Genomic DNA, 19,395 nt, shown 5'->3' with positions numbered 1-19,395 from the left:
TGCTCTGTGTTTATAATCTTGGTTTATCTTTTACTGCTGTTGAAATATTGAATGTATTTCCCAGCCAGCAAAGGTCCCGTGGATGGAGAGGTTCTTCTGTAAGTGGGGTGTTTTTTTGTTGTTTTCTTTTTCGTCATGGACAAATGATTAACAACTGAATCAATTGTGCCAGAGGTTGAGCAAGCTGTATCACACAGGCACATCTTGGGTTCAGGCTGGGGCAAAGTCATTTGGAAGAAAAAAAGCCAGGCAGAAAAGGCAAACAGAAAGCTTTGCACAGCCTGAAGCATCTCCCCTAACAGCTTGTCCTCAGTGTCTAGAGGGCAGTTTATCACCGTGCTCAGTAGCTCTGGGTTAAAAAAAGGCTGTCTGAAATACAATCTTTTATTTGGGGCAGATTCCTACAAGGATTCAGTTATGTGCCTCTCTGTGTTAAATTGTTGTCATCGGGCTGCCAAGCCAGAAAGATGTCTCAGCCAGTTGCTGATTTTGCTGGGATGTGGCTCCACAGGCAGAATAATGTCATTTGTAAGATAACTGTGACATTTTAAGGTGTAGCACTTGGCCAGGTAATGGCACTGAGGTTGTTGGATTTGTTTGTTATTAGTGAATATGAATCTTTTTATGTGTAGCACCCATCATTGCCATAGTGAGCAAATTAAAATGAATTTACTCTTTGTATCACCAAAGCACTCGGAGATGTGCCCCAGGGTGAGAGATTGTGCTGCTAAAAGCCAGAGTTGCACGAGTCAGGCTGTCTTCTCATTGTCCAGCAAGGGGGAGGGTGGGAAAACACGATGGTATTCCTCATTTTGTGCAGGAAGACACAGAATCAGAGAACTTTGCTCTCTCTAAGATGCTTGCTGTAGGCTAAGCCTAATAGGAGGATGACAGAAAAGACTCTTGTGTCTCAGGAATCAAAAAGCTGTACCTGGAGGGAGAAGCAGCAGGATGTGAATGCTCAACAGGCAACCAAAGAAAAACTCTTCCAGGTTCTGTCTGATCTGCCTTTGAAAGCCCAACTGACCTGATGGCCACCAGCCCATGGTAAGTTCTCAGCCCAGTCAGGACCATTTCAAAGAGAGAATGACTCAGTGCAATAGCAAGAAAACACAGAGACATTACATTTGATACCCTGACAGGTCCTGCTTTCGTGGGCTCAAGACTTTGGGGATGTGGAGCAGAGAATCTCTGTGGCATGGCCCAGCCAGGGCTGGGGCTCTTGTCCTCCCCACTAGCAGAAGAGACAGGGAATGGCACTCTGAGGGATAAGACCTTCTTGAGGCATGAGAATAAGTGCTTATGCCTGGTGTCTGACCTTCCTCTGGAAGACAGACATGAAAAGCAGCAATAAATAAATGATTCTGCACTCTCTTCCTAGAAAGCCGACTTGAGTTTACTTATCACTTCCTTCCTGCCAAGACTCAAATATGTTTCGTTTGTTGAAATATTCATTTTCCCCGTCCCTTGAAAGGAGCATTACAAATGAAGGTGCAAATTGCTCCTAGGCACAGCTTTGCTGGCCTCGGGAGAGCCGTGTGCTAACCACTGCAGCGTTTACCTTGTGAGCCTGCCAGGTGCTGGGTCATCTGCTGTTTACAGGGTGGCAGAGCAGCTCTGCAGCTCCTCTTTTTGTGCTGGAGCCCTGTTCAAACCCCCACGGCAGACGGGGTGGGGGTGTTGGCGGTGTGGGACCGCCGGCGCTACCTCGGAGCGATGAGGGTCCACCTGCTGCTGCTGCTCTGTGCCGTGCTGGGCACCCAGACTGCTCGTGGCTTCGGGTGAGTGAGGGTTTCTGGAGCCACTTGCAAGGGATGACAGGAGAAACCATCAGGATCAGCACAGGCTTTGGTGTTGTACGGGCTGTAATTGCTGTCGTGAGCGATTCCTGCTGTCTCTAAGGAATGGCAAAAGCTGTCGTGTGGAAGTCGGCGTAGGCCAGCGTTTCCACCGTCAGAGGAGCGATCCTGGTGATGAATTGGAGCTGACAAATTGCCATGCTCGTGTTGTAACGTGGGATTGTTTGAACTTGCAGCCTCCTTCCGTGCTGGCTGCCCCACAGAGTGCCAGGCACACAGGGGGTTGTTTCCTTCCAGTGCAGAAATGGTGAGAACGTGGCTGAGAGCCGTTCCTTTCTCTGCTGGTGTAATAGATTTTACTGCTTCAGAGAACTACATCTTGTAATCTTTCCAATCTGACTATATTTTTGCACTGTTCTCTGAACTTTGAGCTTTGATTTCATGCCTCAGCAAGCTGATGAGGTTTTGTAATTCCTTTATTCCATGTGATTTTTAATATGCTATAATGGGAACACCATGCAAGGCACTAAATCATACTTAAAGCTTCAGCTGATGCTGTTCCTTGTCGGGATGGAAAAATTTGGAATGTCACTGTGGTAGTTTCCTTGTCAAACTGGGTATGAAAAGAAACTAATTGTCAAAACTTTACTAAAGCTCCCCACTTGAAGGAGGTGCAACAAGGGAGCATTTGTCTGGGACAAGGATTTAGTCAGAAATCCTGAATCCACCAAAAGAGGAGGCAGCATTTTAACTGTGGCCTTGTGGAAACCTTGGAGACAGCTGTCATGTGAGGGAGTGAGAGTGGCTGGGGTGAAGAGTAAAGGCTCACACTTGGGGTTCAGGTTCATTGCTGGGTTGAAAGGGATTAATGGGTTAATGACTCGTGAACTGAGACCAGTGCCTTTGGCCAGCTTGGGGGGAAAATGGACTGCCGGGCAAAGAGAGACACTTAATCCTGGTTTTGAGAAATGCTGAGTGCATGCCAGGCCTTTCCTTGGGACTGATGGTGAAAGTTTTACTGCTTGCACAGCTTGAGGTGAAGCCCAGATTGGTGGGCTGTGGGTTTAGTTTCCCATGCTGGCACTGCAGAGTGGGTCAGGCTTTTGCAGAACCAGTGCCAGTGGCATCAGCGCCATCCGGATGAGGACTGAAATCCAGAGGTTGCCTACAAAGCATGATGAGTGCTAGTTCTCCTTGGTGTGAGGTTTCACACAGGCGTAGGCTGAGGGGCCAGGTCCTCAGAGCTCACAGTTTCACAGCCTGAAGCTCTCGTGTTGTTGGACACAGAGGCCAGGAGACCCTGAGCCCCATTGGCAGCGTGGCCAGGGGCAGGCACACCCGCTCCGTGAGTGTCCCACCACAGCCCCGTGACTGCATCCTCTCCCCCTGGTCCTCCTGGAGCAAGTGTGACCCCTGCCAGAAGAAAAGGGTGAGTGTCTGTGCTCTGGGGACCTCTGAGAAACCAGGAGGTGGGACCTGCTTTGATCCATGTCCTTTTTGTCCATGGGGTTGGGCAAACCGAGGGGGGTTGCTGAGGAAAGCCCTGTACAGGTGAGACCATGAGTTTTGCCTTCAGGTGCTTTTAGCTCGTCAGCTCACCACCCCCACTAATTCCAGTGCTTTCCAGGGTGCCTCACTGTCCTGAGAAGGTGTAAGGCCAGGCTTTGAGGGACTTTCCAACACAGCTCTGTCCTTCCAGCATCAGTGTGAGGCACCATCCCCACTAATGGTCCCCTGTGGGACCTGGAGACACTTGGTGCTTCTCAGGATTAAGATGCTTTTTCTTGTCTGCCAGCCAGCATTTTCCACCTGAGAAGCCCCATCAAATGAAAGTAATGATCCCAACAGCGTGAAGAGCAAAATCCCCGTTGCTGGAGAGACCTCTGCTAACAAGTTGGAGAAGCTGTTCCCAGGCTTAAGCAGAAATAACCAGTGATGGGTGTTGGGGGCAGAGTGAAGCTTCGTATCAGAGAGTTAATCTCAGAAGCTGGGGAAAAAAGGAGGGCTAACATATTGGATGGAGTAATTGACTGCTTCACAGCAGTGTTGTGGGCGGAAAAAAATCCCTAATGATACAGAGGGGCAAGTAAATACACTGACAGAAAATAACAAGGGATGTCGTTACCAGCACTAATTGAAAGAGGAGATGGAACTGGATCCTTCCTTACTCTTGCAAAGTCCCGCACTGCACTGTCAGGCTCATTTAAACAAACTGTCAAAGAGAAGCAAACTTTCCTTCATCCCTCCCAATCCTCAACCCTTCCTCAGTAAAATTAAAACTGTCGCAGATCAGAAACCTTTGAAACGAGGCAAATTACCAGCTTCACACTTCTGTGCTGACACTTTTCTCTTTTAATACGACAGAGCGCGCTTAGATCAGACCCCGGTGACACAAAGTTTGTTTTTCAACCAGAGAAGCGTAAAATTCACCATTTCTGTGCACTTGAGTCAATATTTTTTATTTCATCACAGTACAGATTTGCCCGCCTGGAACAGCCCTCTCAGTTCAGTGGAGATCCCTGTGATGCCTCCGACAGAGAGGCTGAGCAGTGTGTCACAAACAGTCCTTGCAGGAATAGAGCTCGCTGTGATGGGTTTGTGTGTGCAGTTACAGGTAAGGATTTGGGAACAGGTGCTGCTCAGGTGGCACTTCTGATGCCACTGTGCTGAACTTTGTGCTTCTACATGAGTTTGCTGGGCCGGAGGGATGCCAGGAATTGACCTGGCTCCTTCCATGCTTGTGTTTGTGTCAGTGAGCCTATAATCCATCTTTAGAATCTCCAAATAGGACATTATTACCTGGCTATACCAGCAAAATCTGTAGCACAAGTGACAGCAACAGGAGTTCAGCACCTGAGATGGGGCAAAGGGAAAGCCTCTGCTCTCCATCTTCCAGTGTTTGGTGAGACTGAAAACACTCAGTAATTGTGGACATGGGAAGAGAGAAAGAAAAGAATACCATTTACAAGGCCTGCTGAAACAGCATGTTTGTTCTCTCAAAATGAAAAAGAAAATAGCAAAAACATTCTATGCTTTTTTATACTTTTAATTATTGTGGGATTTTTCCTAAGTTGAGCAAGAATTTTTCAGATTATGATGCTTTTGAGTGAAACTGAGCAGATGGATTTTGGGGATCCATGTTGATAGAGAAGATTTTTTTTTTTTCCAGCTAGATTTGAACCATTCATTCCAGAAAGTTTCTATTTTGCTCCTAGACTCCATGTCAGGGAGTGTAATCACAGATTGTTTTATGGGTGACATTCCCCTTCCATCCTAGGGAGATGCATTGCACGGAGGCTGCTCTGCAATGGGGATGACGACTGTGGGGACCAGTCAGATGAGAAAAACTGCAAAAAAGTGTTCAGGAAATGTGACCAGAAGATGGAAGAGTATTGGGGAATAGAGAATCTGGCAAAAGGGTAAGGCTGTGACTTTGGTGAGGTGCTGTTTTACTTAAGGCTGAGAATGATCTAATGTGACTTCGGACACTGAACAGAGGAAAGCTGGAGCAGTTGCTGTATCCAGGAGTGAGTTGGGATCCAGGAACCTGATCCAAAGCCTGGGGGACATTGACCTGTTGGAGCAAGTCCAGAGAAGATCACCAAGTTGGTCAGAGGGACGGAGCAGCTCTGCTAAGAGGAAAGGCTGAGAGAATTGGGGTTGTTTGGGCTGGAGAAGAGAAGGCTCTGGGGTGACCTCATTGCAGCCTTTCCCCTGAAGGAGTGAACAAGAAAAATGGAGAGAGGGATTTACAAGGGCCTGGAGGGACAGGACAAGGGGGAATGGCTTCCCATTGCCAGGGGACAGGGTTAGATGGGGTATTGGGAATGAATTCACTCCTGTGAGGGTGGGCAGGCCCTGGCACAGGTTGCCTAGAGAAGCTGTGGCTGCCCTTGGATCCCTGGAATTGCTCAAGGCCAGGTTGGACAGGGCTTGGAGCAACCTGGGATGGTGTAAGGTGTCCCTGCCCGTGGCAGGGGGTGGGACTAAATGACCTTTAAAGATCCTCCTAACCCAAACCATTAATCCTTGGATTTGTTTTCTTACACCCTGTATTGGTTTGGTGGGGAGGGGGAAAAAGTGTTCAAATTCTTTTGATTTCTTCCATGACATTGAGAGGTGGTGGAATTTTCGTGCTTTGTGTGAGAGGGGTAGGGTAAACCTGCATATTAGTAACTCTGTGGGGATTAAAATCAAAGTCTGAATTGATTCAGCTTTTGCAGGCTAAGATTGTGACAACTTTCTATAAGATCAGGCTGTGTGAAAAGAGGGTTTTTTTCCTTATTCTGCAGGGAAAAATTGCTTTTTACATTAAAAAAAAAAAGAAAAAGGAAAATCGTATTGCAAGGAAAAAATATAATTTTCTCATTATTCTCTGGAGATACGGCTTCTGCACATGTCATTGCTAATGCTTTGTACTTCTGAGTTTAATCAAAATTAAAAATAATGTTGGACAATTATAGGAACATGCTTCTCATCTCTTTGAAGCCACAATTGCTCAGTAATTTGCTTTTAGTGGACTTCCCTTTTTTTCCTAGATTGTTCTAAAATTAGAGTTAATTTTTTTACAGCTTCAGTGTCATTATCATGCAAGCCTCTCTCCCCAAAATCAGGAGAGGCAGATCCAACAGAGCCCTGGAGCACTGATAGTTTTTTGTGGGGTTTTTTAGATGAAGTTTCAGCCCACCAGCAGCAATGGGGAAAGCAATGGGGTTTAATCTCCTCACCTCCACAAACTGCAGTGCTGCATCCTTTCTTAGAGCAGACAGGTTAAGGTTTCTGTCCATCATCCACTGAAATCAAAGGAAAACTCACTGTGCTTTCCAGGATCAGTTGAGTTCTTTCTTGAGTACCTCTTTTCTTGTTCCCCAACCATTTTTGCTGTTATCTACTGACCTCTGGTTGACCCTTGGCCAACCTGGCAAAGATTTTGGCTGATAAACCAGAATGAAGAAGGGGGAATTCAAAATCAGTCTGGATTGATGGCATGGATTGGCAAACCTGTCTTTGAAGGTTCTGATGGATGCTGTGGATATTTGGGGGTGCTCAGGGTGAGCAGCCTGGTGGGGTGGGGGTTTGGCTGATCCAGTTTGTTCTGCTTTTCCTGGAGAGTTCCAGTAAAGGCCACAAAGCTGCCAGTGCTGGTGGCAGTAACACTGGTGTCATTCACAGCTGGGCGATGAAAATTGCCATTTATATTCATCAAGTGTCAAAACTCAACTCTGTCTTTTGCTTTCTCATTAGTCAGGTCCTTCTGCAGCCCCTGGGTTGGTTGGGCAGTGAAAGAGGCCAAGCTTTCTTTTGGGGTTTCAAAATAAAGAAGTGTGAAACAAAGAGCCTGTGGCCAAATAAAACAATCTTTTGCTTTTCTCAGCCAAGTGTTTAGCTCTGAATTGATGGTACCATAAAATATTGCTGTTCTACTTCACCTACAGGTTGAATATCTTCACAAACAGTTTGGAGGGGTTGGTCCTTGATCACAGGTACTATGCTGGGGGATGTTCTCCCCATTACATCACAGACACAAGGTTCAGGAAGCCCTACAACGTGGAAAGCTACACACCAGAGGTGCGTGCCAGATGTGCCTGCAAATAAACCTACACACACATCTTCCAGTGGATTTAGTGCCCAAAGCTTCATTGCCGGATCATTTTGTAAAACAAATCACAAAATTCTTGACACTCAGTAGGATCAGGCTGATTTTTACCCTATTCCAAGACATCCTCATTCCCCATGCACTCCACGATGCTGAACACACCACACGCTTTGTGTGAAAACTTGTTCCTGTCATGCATCAAAACAGGATTTCAAATATCACATATTTGACCTTAGTGCTTCTGATATCATGATGTTTTTGAGTGCTGCCCACTAGGAAACCTTTTCTTTTTAGAATTTGTTCTTTAATTGACGCCTGTGTTTAAGATTTCACCTTCTTTGCATGAGATTGACATTACATGAAAGCCTGAGGACCTTGCAGTGTGGAGGAGATGGGAGCTTTCCTGCTGCTGTAAATCAAGTATTCTTGAAGTACCTGTGTTAATAATAATAGTGCTTTGCAATTATACAAGGCTTTTCATCTTCAAAGTGCAAGCATTAATTCACAAGTATATTTGTGTCTGCATTCCTTCCCCATGCTTCAGGTGTACAATCACTGTGCAGGAAATGAGACGTGTTGTTTTTCCTTTCTGTTTAGACCAAAGGCAAATATGAATTTACAATGACTGAATATGACTCCTACTCAAATTATGAAAGCAGTGTCCTGAAGGCAAAAGCTTCGCAGACAAGCTTCAGCGTCGGTATAAAAATACCAAAAGTGTTTGAACTTGGTTACAATTCGAATGACATGAGGTTCAAGAAGTTCATGCAGAGGACGAAAAGATTTTCTTCAAGTGTAAGCACTGCTGCACTTAATTCCCTGCTAATGTGTTCCCTGTAAGTGTGTGTGTGTGTGTGTGTGTGTGTTGGTTTGAGGCTCCTCCTCAGGTCAGCAGCCAGGACTGGCATAAATCAAATCCTTTCCCCAACTGGATTCTGCCATTTGTTCAGGTCTTGACTGCCCCCACAATGCCTTCCTTTGTGTTTGCAGCACCCAGGAGCTTTTCCATTCAGCTCTCAGCCAGGATCTGGGCTGCTTGGCCTTTGAAATCAGCCACAGCTTGTTGAGAGGACTCAGTGATGCTTGAGGGTCCCTTCCAGCTGGGGATATTCTCTGATTCTCACCGTGGTCTGTCCACTGCCCTGCTGGGCCTCCACCTTTGAATGCTTGTAGTGAAAAATTGAAACTGAAAAGCCTGTTCAACTTGAATCTGTAACTCCTATGACTGCCATAATGTGTTTTCTCGTTTTTCATCTGTTATTGCCATAAACAAAGGTAGCTCATATCAGTGGTGTAATACTATCACCAATCTGTGTCTCCTTTCAGTATAAAGTGTACCCAGGAATGGCAAAGCATTCCTTGCATTTGCTTCCTGCAAAGTGGAATTTCTCACAACAAGATCAGAGGTTGATGAGAAGCATTTGTAACAGGTATCCGTAAAGAAACAAAATATTAAGTCCTGATTTTATTATTTAAGCTGCAGTGCTCTATACTGATCCCTCCCTGATGTGCTTGTCCTGCTGGCCCAGGCAACTGAACACTAAATCCTTTGAACATAATGGAAGACATTTTCTTTTCCAGAGTTTGATGCCAGAAAGGGGAGAGAAAAGAATTATCCACGTTTACATATCTACACAGAGCCATATATATATGTGAGAGTGTGAGTGTGAGTGTGAGAGAGAGAGAAAGTGTTTGTGTTTTCTTCTTTCCTTTCCATTTTGATAAGGGCATAGTCTGTGAAGCATGAATCTGGCTCAGCCAGAATGGCCATTTCCTGCACAAATCATGATTTCAGATGTCAGAACTTTTCAGGAGAGAGTTTGTGAGAGATGAAGTTTTATTAGGGGTAAAGCAGTCCTGCAGGATGCTGAGGTGTCCTTGCATACTGGATGTGCCACATCAGAACCTGGACCCTGCCTTTTCCTGTGTCCCAGTTACGGCCTGATTCTCAGGAACTTCTACTACTACAAGTTTTGCTTTTGCAAAAAAAAAAAAAAAAAAAAAAAAGGAGATTTTGGGTTTTTTTTTTAAGAAATGAAAAATAGTTAGGAGATTTCAACTTATAAGATTTCCAGTTGGAAACTGTGAAATTAATAAATCCCGACCAGCGCTGATGGTTTAACTGCAAATAACCAATTCCCATTGTCATGAGAATGACATCCCTCACTCCTCCTGGGCTCTCCTGCCTTTCCTGCAGTCCAGCAAGTTCATCCACGCCCGCTCTGAGCTGGCTGTTGGTGTTTACAAGCTGAAGCCCCGGGCCCTGATGCTGCATCACGAGTTCCTGCAGCGGCTCCGGCAGCTCCCCACGGAGTACAGCTACGGGGAATACCGGGAGCTCTTCAGGGATTTTGGGACACACTTCATCAAGGAGGCCACCGTGGGAGGCATCTATGAATACACTTTGGTCATGAACAGCGACGAGCTCCGCAAGGCGGGTACGTGCGTCTGATGGCGGGGAAGGAGCTTTGGGGCCAGATTTTGGGTGGGAAAGCCTCTGTGCAGGCACACACGGATGGCTCAGGTCTGACAGGGAGATGATGGGAGAAGGAGTCAACAGCATCTCAAAGAAATCCTGCAGGAAATGTGGGAGTTGAGGTTGGCAGTGAATAAAGAGGTTTTCAAAGCATGCTCAGCATCATGGGCTGGATTTAGCTCACAAAGAAAGGCCCTGTGGCAAGCATTTTAGACAACACGTTTTAGAGGCTGACAAGATGTTGAGATGAATGAGAATAGTGGATTTTAACACTTCTGTTAGCTTTGAAAACCTTCACCCAAGTTCTTTTTCCACTGCCTTTCAAATGGCAGTTTTGGAACACCTTTAGCCTCAAGAGCTTTTCCAGCATGTAGGAAACAGTAAATAATTTGCTGGGCGACTCTTGTGCCTGACATTGCTCCTGCTCTTTGGCTCTGGCTCCCTTTGTTGTGAGAAATGATGATTGTTGTGTAGGACAGAGTGAGCAGTGTGACATTAATCAATAGCTGCACTCTCAATTATTTATTCATTGGCAGGGGAGTGAGGAACTGCCTCTGCTGTCTGTTTGCAGAGGCATTTACTGGGCTCTGCTTTGTGTAATACTCTGCTTGTTTGTTCTTCTGCTGTGTGGGAAGTTCCTTACCCTGGAGTCAGAGAGAGGGACAGAATTTAGATTCACATTTCAGGTATTCAAGTTCTAACAGAGTTTCCCAATTTCTCAGCTGTTGCTGTGGGCCCATCACAAGCCACGTTTGTTTGAACTAAAGTGTATTATTGTTTGCATCAAAATGCTCAGTGTCTGCTGACCCAGATCAGGATCCTGCAGCAATACCAACGTTTTCACACAAGTGCTGAACTGGGCTGTAAGTTCTCAGCAGGGCTTTGTAGGTCCAGTCTGAGAATTCAGGTTTTTCCCTTCAAATTCCTCATTATATTTGTGCTGTCTGTGCTGGAACTGAAGTTTTCTTTTGCAGATCTGGTATCCCACCCTGAGTGACATGGTTGGTACTTGCTCTGCTCTCACACAGAATCCAATCTGCCACATCTTAGAATCATGGAATCCTTTAGGTTGGAAAAGCTCTCTAAGATCATGGAGTCCAACTGTTAACCCAGCACTGCCAAGGCCACCACTAAACCATGTCCCCAGCTGCCATATCCACATGTCCCATGAATCCCTCTGGGGCTGGTGACTCCACCTTTGTCCTGGGGAACTTCTTCCAGGGCTTGATAACCCTTTTAGTGAAGAAATGTTTCCTGATATCCAGTCTAAATTTCCATGTGGTACTTAAGGCTCTTCTGGCAGCAGAAAATTGGAGATGTGAGCTGGTAAAAGGAGGAGAAGCTATTTCATCTATTTCTCTTAAAAACCTGGAGGCTGGGGATGGGGAGGGGGAGTGGGTAGTCTGTGCTTAGACATCCACTGTTTTCCTACTCACTGCAGCTCTGCTTAACCCAGTACAGCTGGGTAGGTGACTAAAATCCTCCTTTTCCAGCATTTACCTTGCACTTGGCCTCTGAGTTCTGTAAAACACAGAGATTTCATTTCATATAGTTCTGTTAAGTATCAAAAAAAAAAAACACCCCAAAAATTAATCTTCTTCATCATATCTTGTTTTTCTTTTCCTAAAGAAAAAATACCTATCAACTCTCATTTTCTGTGTATGTGTACATAAAACATGAAACAGTTGTATTTAAAGCTTACAATTTTTGTGTATTTAAGGTTATTCTCTGAGCGATGTCCAGAAATGTGCACAGAAGGGCTTTAACATTGCTGTGAATTTTGGTAAATTCTCTGTGGGGCTTGGAGTAGATTCAGCTGGCTGTAAAGCCCTTTTGAAAGAGATTGGAGGTAAGCACAAAACACTTCTGCCATTTCATTTCTTTGTCATAGTGAAAGGAAGGTTTTGTCATCTTGCCTGCCTGAAACATTTTCCCACTCCCTCACAGCCACTTTTGAGTCTGCTGGCTAACTCCAGCTAGGTTTAACAGAGGGGGAAATACCTCAGAGCTCGGGGTTTTTCCAAGATTTTCTGTGTAGAGAGTGAATATCTGCTCAGCATCCCAAGGAGATCAACCACCACCCACCTGGCCAGCTCTGTGTTAAAGATCAACCCCCACCTCTCAGCAGGGTAACCCAGCACGCCTCTTTTTGCATCCTGATGGGGAAAACAGGGAGGTGATGGTGTTGGGGGAGCCTCTGGGGACGTGGGGAGCTGGGGGTGTGCGCAGGAGGAAGGTGCACCTGGAAATACATGGAGGAGAACAGGGAATATTCCTGGTGGTGAGGAGCATCAGGCTGTGGAAGAAACTTAAAGCCATGGGGAAGGAGTTTAGGGAAAGGATGCAGGGTGCAGGATGGGGAATTCCTGCCAGGCAGCAGGAGGGACACACTTTGCAGGAAACCAGGTGAGCAGCACTGGTGGCCTTTCTCCTTTGCCCTCTGGGCGGGACGGGTCCTGCATGGGAGCACTTTTGCTGTTAGCTGATAACTGCAGCCCACAGAGACCCAGCGTGGGCAGAGCTGGGCACTTTCCTGAGTGCGTTTTTTGCAGACAGCACTGCCAGGAAGCAGTTTGTGGAGGATTTCCTGGCGCTGGTCCGTGGAGGGGCGAGTGAAGACATCACCACGCTGGCCCACAAGGACCTGCCCACGGCCCAGCTCATGCAGCACTGGGGAGATGCTGTGCAGTACAACCCTGAGATCATAAAGCTGAAGGTACTGCACCCTTCCACTTCCTCCAGCCCCAGCTGAGCTCCTTGGAGAACTCTGTGTTTAAATAAACAGGATTTAGAGGGGAAAAAAAAAAACAGGAATAACAGACCTTATTGTGCAGCTTCTCTAAGTGAGTATTCAGAAATGCAAAGGTGGGATGCTTTAAAGGGACTGTGGTTGGAAATACACAAAGTAAACAGCTTTAACCCTTTAACTTGGCTGTGCAGATGGCATTTCTTGCTGCCTGCCAGGCAGATCAGATGATCCACCTTCTGTTTTACCAATGTATAACTTACCAAAAATTATATCTGGCAGCATGCATTTTATAAGGACTTTTATTTTCCTTGATGTTTGTCAACTTCTGTGAGCACCAGTGACCATTCTTTCAGGTGGTTCATTGTGCATGCCTGGATGTTTGTGCAGCTTAGCTGAACCCTAAAAACAGGAGTTAGGCTTTGAAGAGGCAAGGATTTTTGATCCCTGGGGAATTTTTAGAAATGCAAAAAAGCAAGCAGAAGTGTGTAGCAATTCTGCCTCATCATCTTTAATGTCAAAATGAGTGAATAGTACAAAGGTGCAAGAGAACATCTTTTTAAACAGGAGTTGGACTGGTAGAGGTGGAAGTTGATTTATAGTGGTTTTTTTCATTGTAAAATTTAATTTTAGGCAAATATCTTTACATTTGTAAAAGGGGGTCGTTTCTCAAGAAAGAGGTGAATTCTAAAAAGGTGAATCAAGCAAAAATCAGTAATTTGGAAGTACAGCCAGTGCCCATCTGGCACTTGCTGCAGCCCCTGGTGTGCTGTGGATTGACCTTCCAGAAATGCACTGGGAGGTTTCAGGGCAGCAGAAAAGAGAAATGCAGACCTCTGCACCAAATCCCCCACACAGAAAAACCTCCCATGAGGAACTGAGGTGTTCTTTGTCTTGCCTGGCATCACTGACCAGGCTGCCCAGTGAAAAACCTCAGGCGGATGTAATTTGGATTTGGTATCTTCATTTCCATACCAATATCCCTGTGGGGCTGGAAGATCAAAAGTACCAGTGGAGTGTGACTAAATGTCAGCCCAAGAATGCTTAGTTAGGGAAAACTAAAGCAAATCAGTTCATAAATCATCTGCTGGAGGGACTTGGCAGGTCACTCTTAGTGTATTTCCTCATTTGTATGGTCTGAATTCCAAAAGCAAAGTATGGATCACAGATAATTGATGAAGAGTGGATGTACAGCAGCAGGAAATGAGGATTTTTTTTTTAATTGGAACATTCTTTAGTTCTTGTAGTTTGAGCCTGTGATGGCAGGAGGGTGAGCTTTATGCTTCCTGTGTGTGGCCTGCATGGCAGCATCTCTGCAGTGAGGATGGGAATTTGGGATGGATCCTCTGTTGGCACATGGAATTGTCATCCCACAGGCAGTAATGGGTGACTGGCACTATTGACACCCCACTTTAACTTTGCCTTGTTCTCAGGAGGAAAAGAAATGAGTGAGCCAAAGTCTCCTTGGTCCTGCACATTCACTGTGCTGTGCACACTCTTGTCTTCTCTCCCCAACCCCATCTGCATATGGAGATCAAATCCTGTCACTTCTGGAAGGCAATGAGACCCTTATCTGGGCTCCATAAGGATACAAAACAGCCTTGAAATGCAGCAGTGGTGAAGGTGGAAGTGGTGATGTGCATCCCTGTGGCTGGTGCCTCTGGCTGTGCTGGGGGGCTGTAGGAGGAGATTTTTGTGGATGGTTTTTAGGGGGCATTCTTAAAATCAGAGTAAGAGATCACTTAGAAAATGTAAGTTTGGGCAAATCTGATCTAAAAATGTCTGTACTAGAAAAATGGATGAGAAAGTATTTAATGAAACTCCTGTGCAACTTAGCCTGTTTTTTATCCAACAGGTTGGCTGCTGTATTTTGTTACACCAAAAATGTTGTTACTCCTCTGGTGTTGGAAACCAAGGGGAGCATCTCTGGGAGAATTCCTGACCTCGTGGCCTCATTTTTCACAAAGTTTTAGCAAATAGCAATGGGAAACGTGAAGTTTGTGCCACACAGTCCCCATTTCCCCCTCCAGCTGTGCCACCACCGAGCCTTGGGATGTTCATGGCATTTTGAGCTTGGGAATTAATGCAGTTTCTCCCCTCCCCATAGGCAGAGCCGCTGTATGAGCTGGTGACTCCCTCTGACTTGGCTGATTCCATCAAGATAAAGGAGAATCTGCGCCGGGCTCTGGATGAGTTCCAGCTGGAGAGCAGCTCCTGTCGTTGTGCTCCATGCCATGGGAATGGCATCCCCTTCCTGAGAGGTACAGGGGTCCTGCTTCTCTTTCCTACTCTCTTGATTGAATTCACAGAATAACTGAGTTGGAAGAGACCTTCAAGATCATGGAGTCCAACCCAGCCCCAACACCTCAGCTAAACCCTGGCACCCAGTGCCACATCCAGGCTTTGTTAAACACATCCAGGGATGGTGACACCACCAGCTCCCTGGGCAGGCCATTCCAGAACTTTATCTTGAATAAGATAAAGAATCTCAGAATTTATTCCAACCTTTATTTCCCTTGGCATAGCTTGAGACTGTGACCTCTCATTCTGTCAGTGCTGCCTGGTGAAAGAGACAAACCCCACCTGACTCCAACCACCTTTCAGGGAGCTGTAGAGAGCCATAAGGAAATGAGTTGGGAATTTGTGGGGAGCATGTGGTAAGCAAGTTGCTCTTTAGTTTTTCCTGTCATTTCTTTATCAGGGAATTACTCTATGTTTTTAAAGTGGCTGTGTTTGTAGAGTCCTGGTAAATAAAGACAGTAAAGTCAAGGGATGTGTCTTTGTCATGGGAGTGACCATTACCTGTATCAGTTTTACAGAAGAATTTGTTACTTCTCAGTTAGGAATTTAAAAAAAAATCCTTGACATCTTTAAGTCTCCTCCTTTTGCTTTTAAGATTGTTTCCATCTTCCTGGAGAAGTGACTACTGTGTCAGCATTAATTAGTGTTTGTAAAAGGGTTTTGAAGATGAAAAGCACCATATAAGTGCCAAGCACAGTGATCACCACCACCACCTCCCCCTGTTCCTGATAGAAGCTGTCCTCCTCTGTAAGCAGGCTGTGATTTAAAAAATGAAGGGGAAAAATAAATTGAATGAAAACCACTCTGCCTAAATAAGAGATATATGATGTGATGAGAGCTTGTAACAAAGGGACCGTTTTGTCAAGTGCCTAATTCCAATCTGCATCTGCAAAAGTCCTGATGAGAATTGTTATCATCAAATTGCATCTAATGCAGAAACGATCACTTCAGGTACCAGCAGCTGATTGTAGCACTTCAAGCATTTGTCTCGTGGTGACCCTTGTTTAAATAACTTTGTAGGAGCTGAGTGCAGGTTAATATTTCATTTAGGATCTTCTCAGCAAAGGTTTTAAATGACCATGTATTTTCTTAAGTGGGAACTCTTCTCCAGGTTCCTGACAGGGGATGCACATCCCTGGGCAGCCAGAGCAGGGATATTGGGCTTTGCCTCTGCCACAAAGTCAAGTTAGGATATTCCTGTCCTGGTTGCTCTTTCTTGATGCTGCAGTTTGTTCTTTATCAGCTTTACCAAGAGCTCTCTCCACCTGCAGTGCTGTGCCCAGGTCTGAGACCCCAAATGCTAAAAGGACACGGAGCTGCTGGAGCGAGTCCAGAGGAGGCCACGGGGAAGGCAGGATTAGATGAGATGTTGGGAAGGAATTCCTGGCTGTGAGGGTGGGCAGGCCCTGGCACAGGGTGCCCAGAGGAGCTGTGGCTGCCCTTGGATCCCTGGAAGTGTCCAAGGCCAGGCTGCACAGAGCTTGGGGCCACCTGGGGTAGTGGAAGGTGTCCCTGCTCATGGCAGGGGATGGGATGGGATGGGATGAGCTTTAGGGTCCCTCCCAGCCCAAACCATTCCAGGATTCTGTGATCTCTCTTGGAGAAGAGCAGGAGGACTCTGTGGTCCCCTGGCTTGTGGAATTGCAGCAGTGAGTCTGAGGTTGAGCTGCAGGGCAGGAACAAATGTCTGGGGAGGTGAGAGGGGGTCCAGGGCAGTCACAGCTCCCCTGTTCATTGGTATTGATCCCTTCAGCACTGGAGAAAAATGATGGCATTTCATCCACTGTCCCTTCCTCCCAGAAGATGAAGTGCTGGGGAGCAGTGGATGCCTGCTGGGAAATGTGGCCCCAGGTGTGTAATTCCCACCATCTGTGCTTGCTTCCAGGAACAGAGTGTGAGTGCTTGTGTCCCCTCGGCTACAGCGGCAGCGCCTGTGAGATCAGCAGGAGGAAAGGTGAGGGAGACCCAGGAGACAGTCCCAGCTGTGTTAGGGGTCTCCAGGGCTGGCAGCTGATGGATGGGGACTGATGCCAGCCCTGGCTGTCCCCAGCCTGCCCAGCCCAGTGCACCCAGCTGGGCCCCTGCAAAGGGGACACATGTATTTTCCCTGCCCTCTTCTGAATTTCTGTGCCCTCTTGAGGAGGGTGGGTTTATTTTTGCATGTGCATGCCTTGCCAATCAAAATAGGAATTCCTGCCTAGTTCACAATCCCTGGAAAGCCACGGGTCTCCTCCTTAGGAAACAGCTCTGTTTCCTAAGCTTTTCCCTTTGAAAAAGCCAGCATGTTGCAAACTGTTCTCCCCCAGATATGCCACCGTGCATTTTAATCTTAAAATCTTGTTATGTTGTTTTGAAGCATTTATTAATGCTTCTTGGTCACTTTATGTCTCCGCTGTCTCCTGACTGATGTTCTTAACTCCTTCTAGTTTAGGATCATCTATGAATTTAATCATTTTGTTTACTTCTTCCAGCTCATTAATTATATGCTAAATAATACCAGATCCCAGGCACCCAGAGCTCTGGCACCAACCCACAATTTGAGGCACTGCATTTATCACTGGCTTTGTTTACAGCCTTAGCCAGTACTCATTCTGCATGGCTGTGTCCAAACTGAGCCAGGCTGAAATGCACTTTAAGCCAAGATTTCACTGTACAGGGGGTCAATTTTTGGGTATTTCTAAGGCAGTCCATGGAGTCACTGACACCTTCAGTCTGTTTTTCACACTCATAGTCACATCCAACCTTCCCAAAGCTCACATCCATCCATTTGTCAACACTGTAACTTCATTTCTCGCTCCCATTTCCTCCTTTTATGTGTCGCCTCTGTGATTCTCAGTATTTTGAATTTATGTCACTCACATGCTCAGGGTCCAGAAGAATCAGTGTAATAGGAAAAGCAATGGAGGGAAAGCTGAATAGTCAAGCAGTTGTTCATTGAAGTGCTAACACTGCCCCTACCACCTCGAAATGTGGCTGAGACAAGTTTAGTTGGTCTGTTTCCTAGCTAGGCTTGGACTAAGACAAAGAGAGAAACATCCTTCAAGCAAATATAAAGCTAATTGCCCTTTTTTCCCCCCCTTTCATGTCTACCTGAAGTGTAGTTTGAACAAACACCAGAAATGCTGAACAGAGAATTAACACCTCTGAAACAATCCTTCATTGTTAATGACTCCAGTGTATTGTTAGTGATGTGGACAGGGGCAGAGCTGTTTGTATTCAAATACGATTCATGGGAGCTGGCAGCTCTTCCCATGGAAAGAGATGCTTGTTTCTGAAGGTCCTTTCCAGCTTTGTTGTTGTTTCTTTTCCAGATACTGCTGTTAATGGCAACTGGGGGTGCTGGGCCAGCTGGTCCCCGTGTTCAGGAGGTCAGAGGACAAGAAGGCGACAGTGCAACAACCCTGCCCCACAGAATGGTGGCTCCTCGTGCTCAGGGCCGGCCTCTGAGGCAGTTCCTTGCTAGAAGGAATCAGTAGGGACTCACACAAAACTGATGGGAAGACTGCTTAGGAAGACATCACCTCACTGGCTATCTGAGTTGGCCTCGCTCTGCCCATGGGTCTCATCCAAATCAGAAACAATTCAGGAGACACCGGGAGCTGGGAGGGTGTTGGGAACCACACCTTTGGATGTGCAGTTGTCCCATGGGATTGGATGTGCTTACTGACCTCAATATTTTGCCTTTTCCCTGTGTTTATTGCAATGGGCTAAATGAGACAAGCTTTATCTCTGCCTGTTTTTGGTAGCTGCATGATTTCAAATTGTACTGTCTTGTTGTTGAAGGTTCCTTTGAGATAAGAAGAGACACTTTGATCTTACGTGCAGCAGGATGTGCACTGATGCACAGCTTCTGTGAAGGCAGCTGTGTCGTGTGGAGCAAATTCCAGCACATTAAAGCCTAAATCTGAATGAGCACAACAGTATCCAACGTGACATTTAGAGCCACTGTGCCTCACTACCCTGCTTTCCCAATTTATTGTACTGTTCCCACCCCTGCCATGGGCAGGGGCACCTTCCACTATTCCAGGTTGCTCCAAGTTCTGTCCAACCTGGCCCTGGACACTTCCAGGGATCCAAGGGCAGCCACAGCTGCTCTGGGACCAATGGAACATCTTGAAAAAGCTGTCTGCACATCCCCAAGGTCTTCTGCCCTTAGTAGCTGCGTTTGCCCCAGACAAGCTGGGGTTCATAAGTCTGATCCCATGAAATCCAGTATTCCAGCTGCTGCTGGGTCCATCCAGGGTGGGACATCTGACTTGGAGAGAGTTCACTGTGAAAAGAGACAAATTGGTTTGCCTTTTGTTACCATACTGGGGCTGTGCATCACAGTCCAGGTCTAACAACAGAGGAACTTTAAAACCCTGTGCACGATTTTTTGAGCCTGGATCCTTCCAGGGATTTGCCTCCTGCAGCTTCGGTGGTGGTAAATGATTTTTGCAAAGACATTTGGTTGGGCCTGCTGTGAAATAACCAGCTT

General features: G+C 46.3%; 1 protein-coding gene across 1 annotated transcript; it reads left to right on the top strand.

Annotated features, from left to right (window-relative positions):
* Positions 1–1,661: 1,661 nt before the first annotated feature.
* C8B (complement C8 beta chain) lies at positions 1,662–18,830 on the top strand. The gene is made up of 12 exons (XM_068198854.1): positions 1,662–1,781; positions 3,087–3,228; positions 4,272–4,413; positions 5,077–5,218; positions 7,235–7,367; positions 7,993–8,190; positions 9,593–9,833; positions 11,592–11,720; positions 12,424–12,587; positions 14,725–14,878; positions 16,804–16,872; positions 18,230–18,830. The coding sequence occupies exons 1-12, from the start codon at positions 1,717–1,719 to the stop codon at positions 18,379–18,381; spliced, it is 1,731 nt and encodes a 576-aa protein (XP_068054955.1). The 5' UTR covers positions 1,662–1,716; the 3' UTR covers positions 18,382–18,830.
* Positions 18,831–19,395: the final 565 nt, after the last annotated feature.

Source organism: Anomalospiza imberbis, chromosome 9, assembly GCF_031753505.1.
Source record: "Anomalospiza imberbis isolate Cuckoo-Finch-1a 21T00152 chromosome 9, ASM3175350v1, whole genome shotgun sequence".
Taxonomy (NCBI): Eukaryota; Metazoa; Chordata; class Aves; order Passeriformes; family Viduidae; genus Anomalospiza; species Anomalospiza imberbis.
This window is presented reverse-complemented; position numbering and strand designations above follow the sequence as displayed.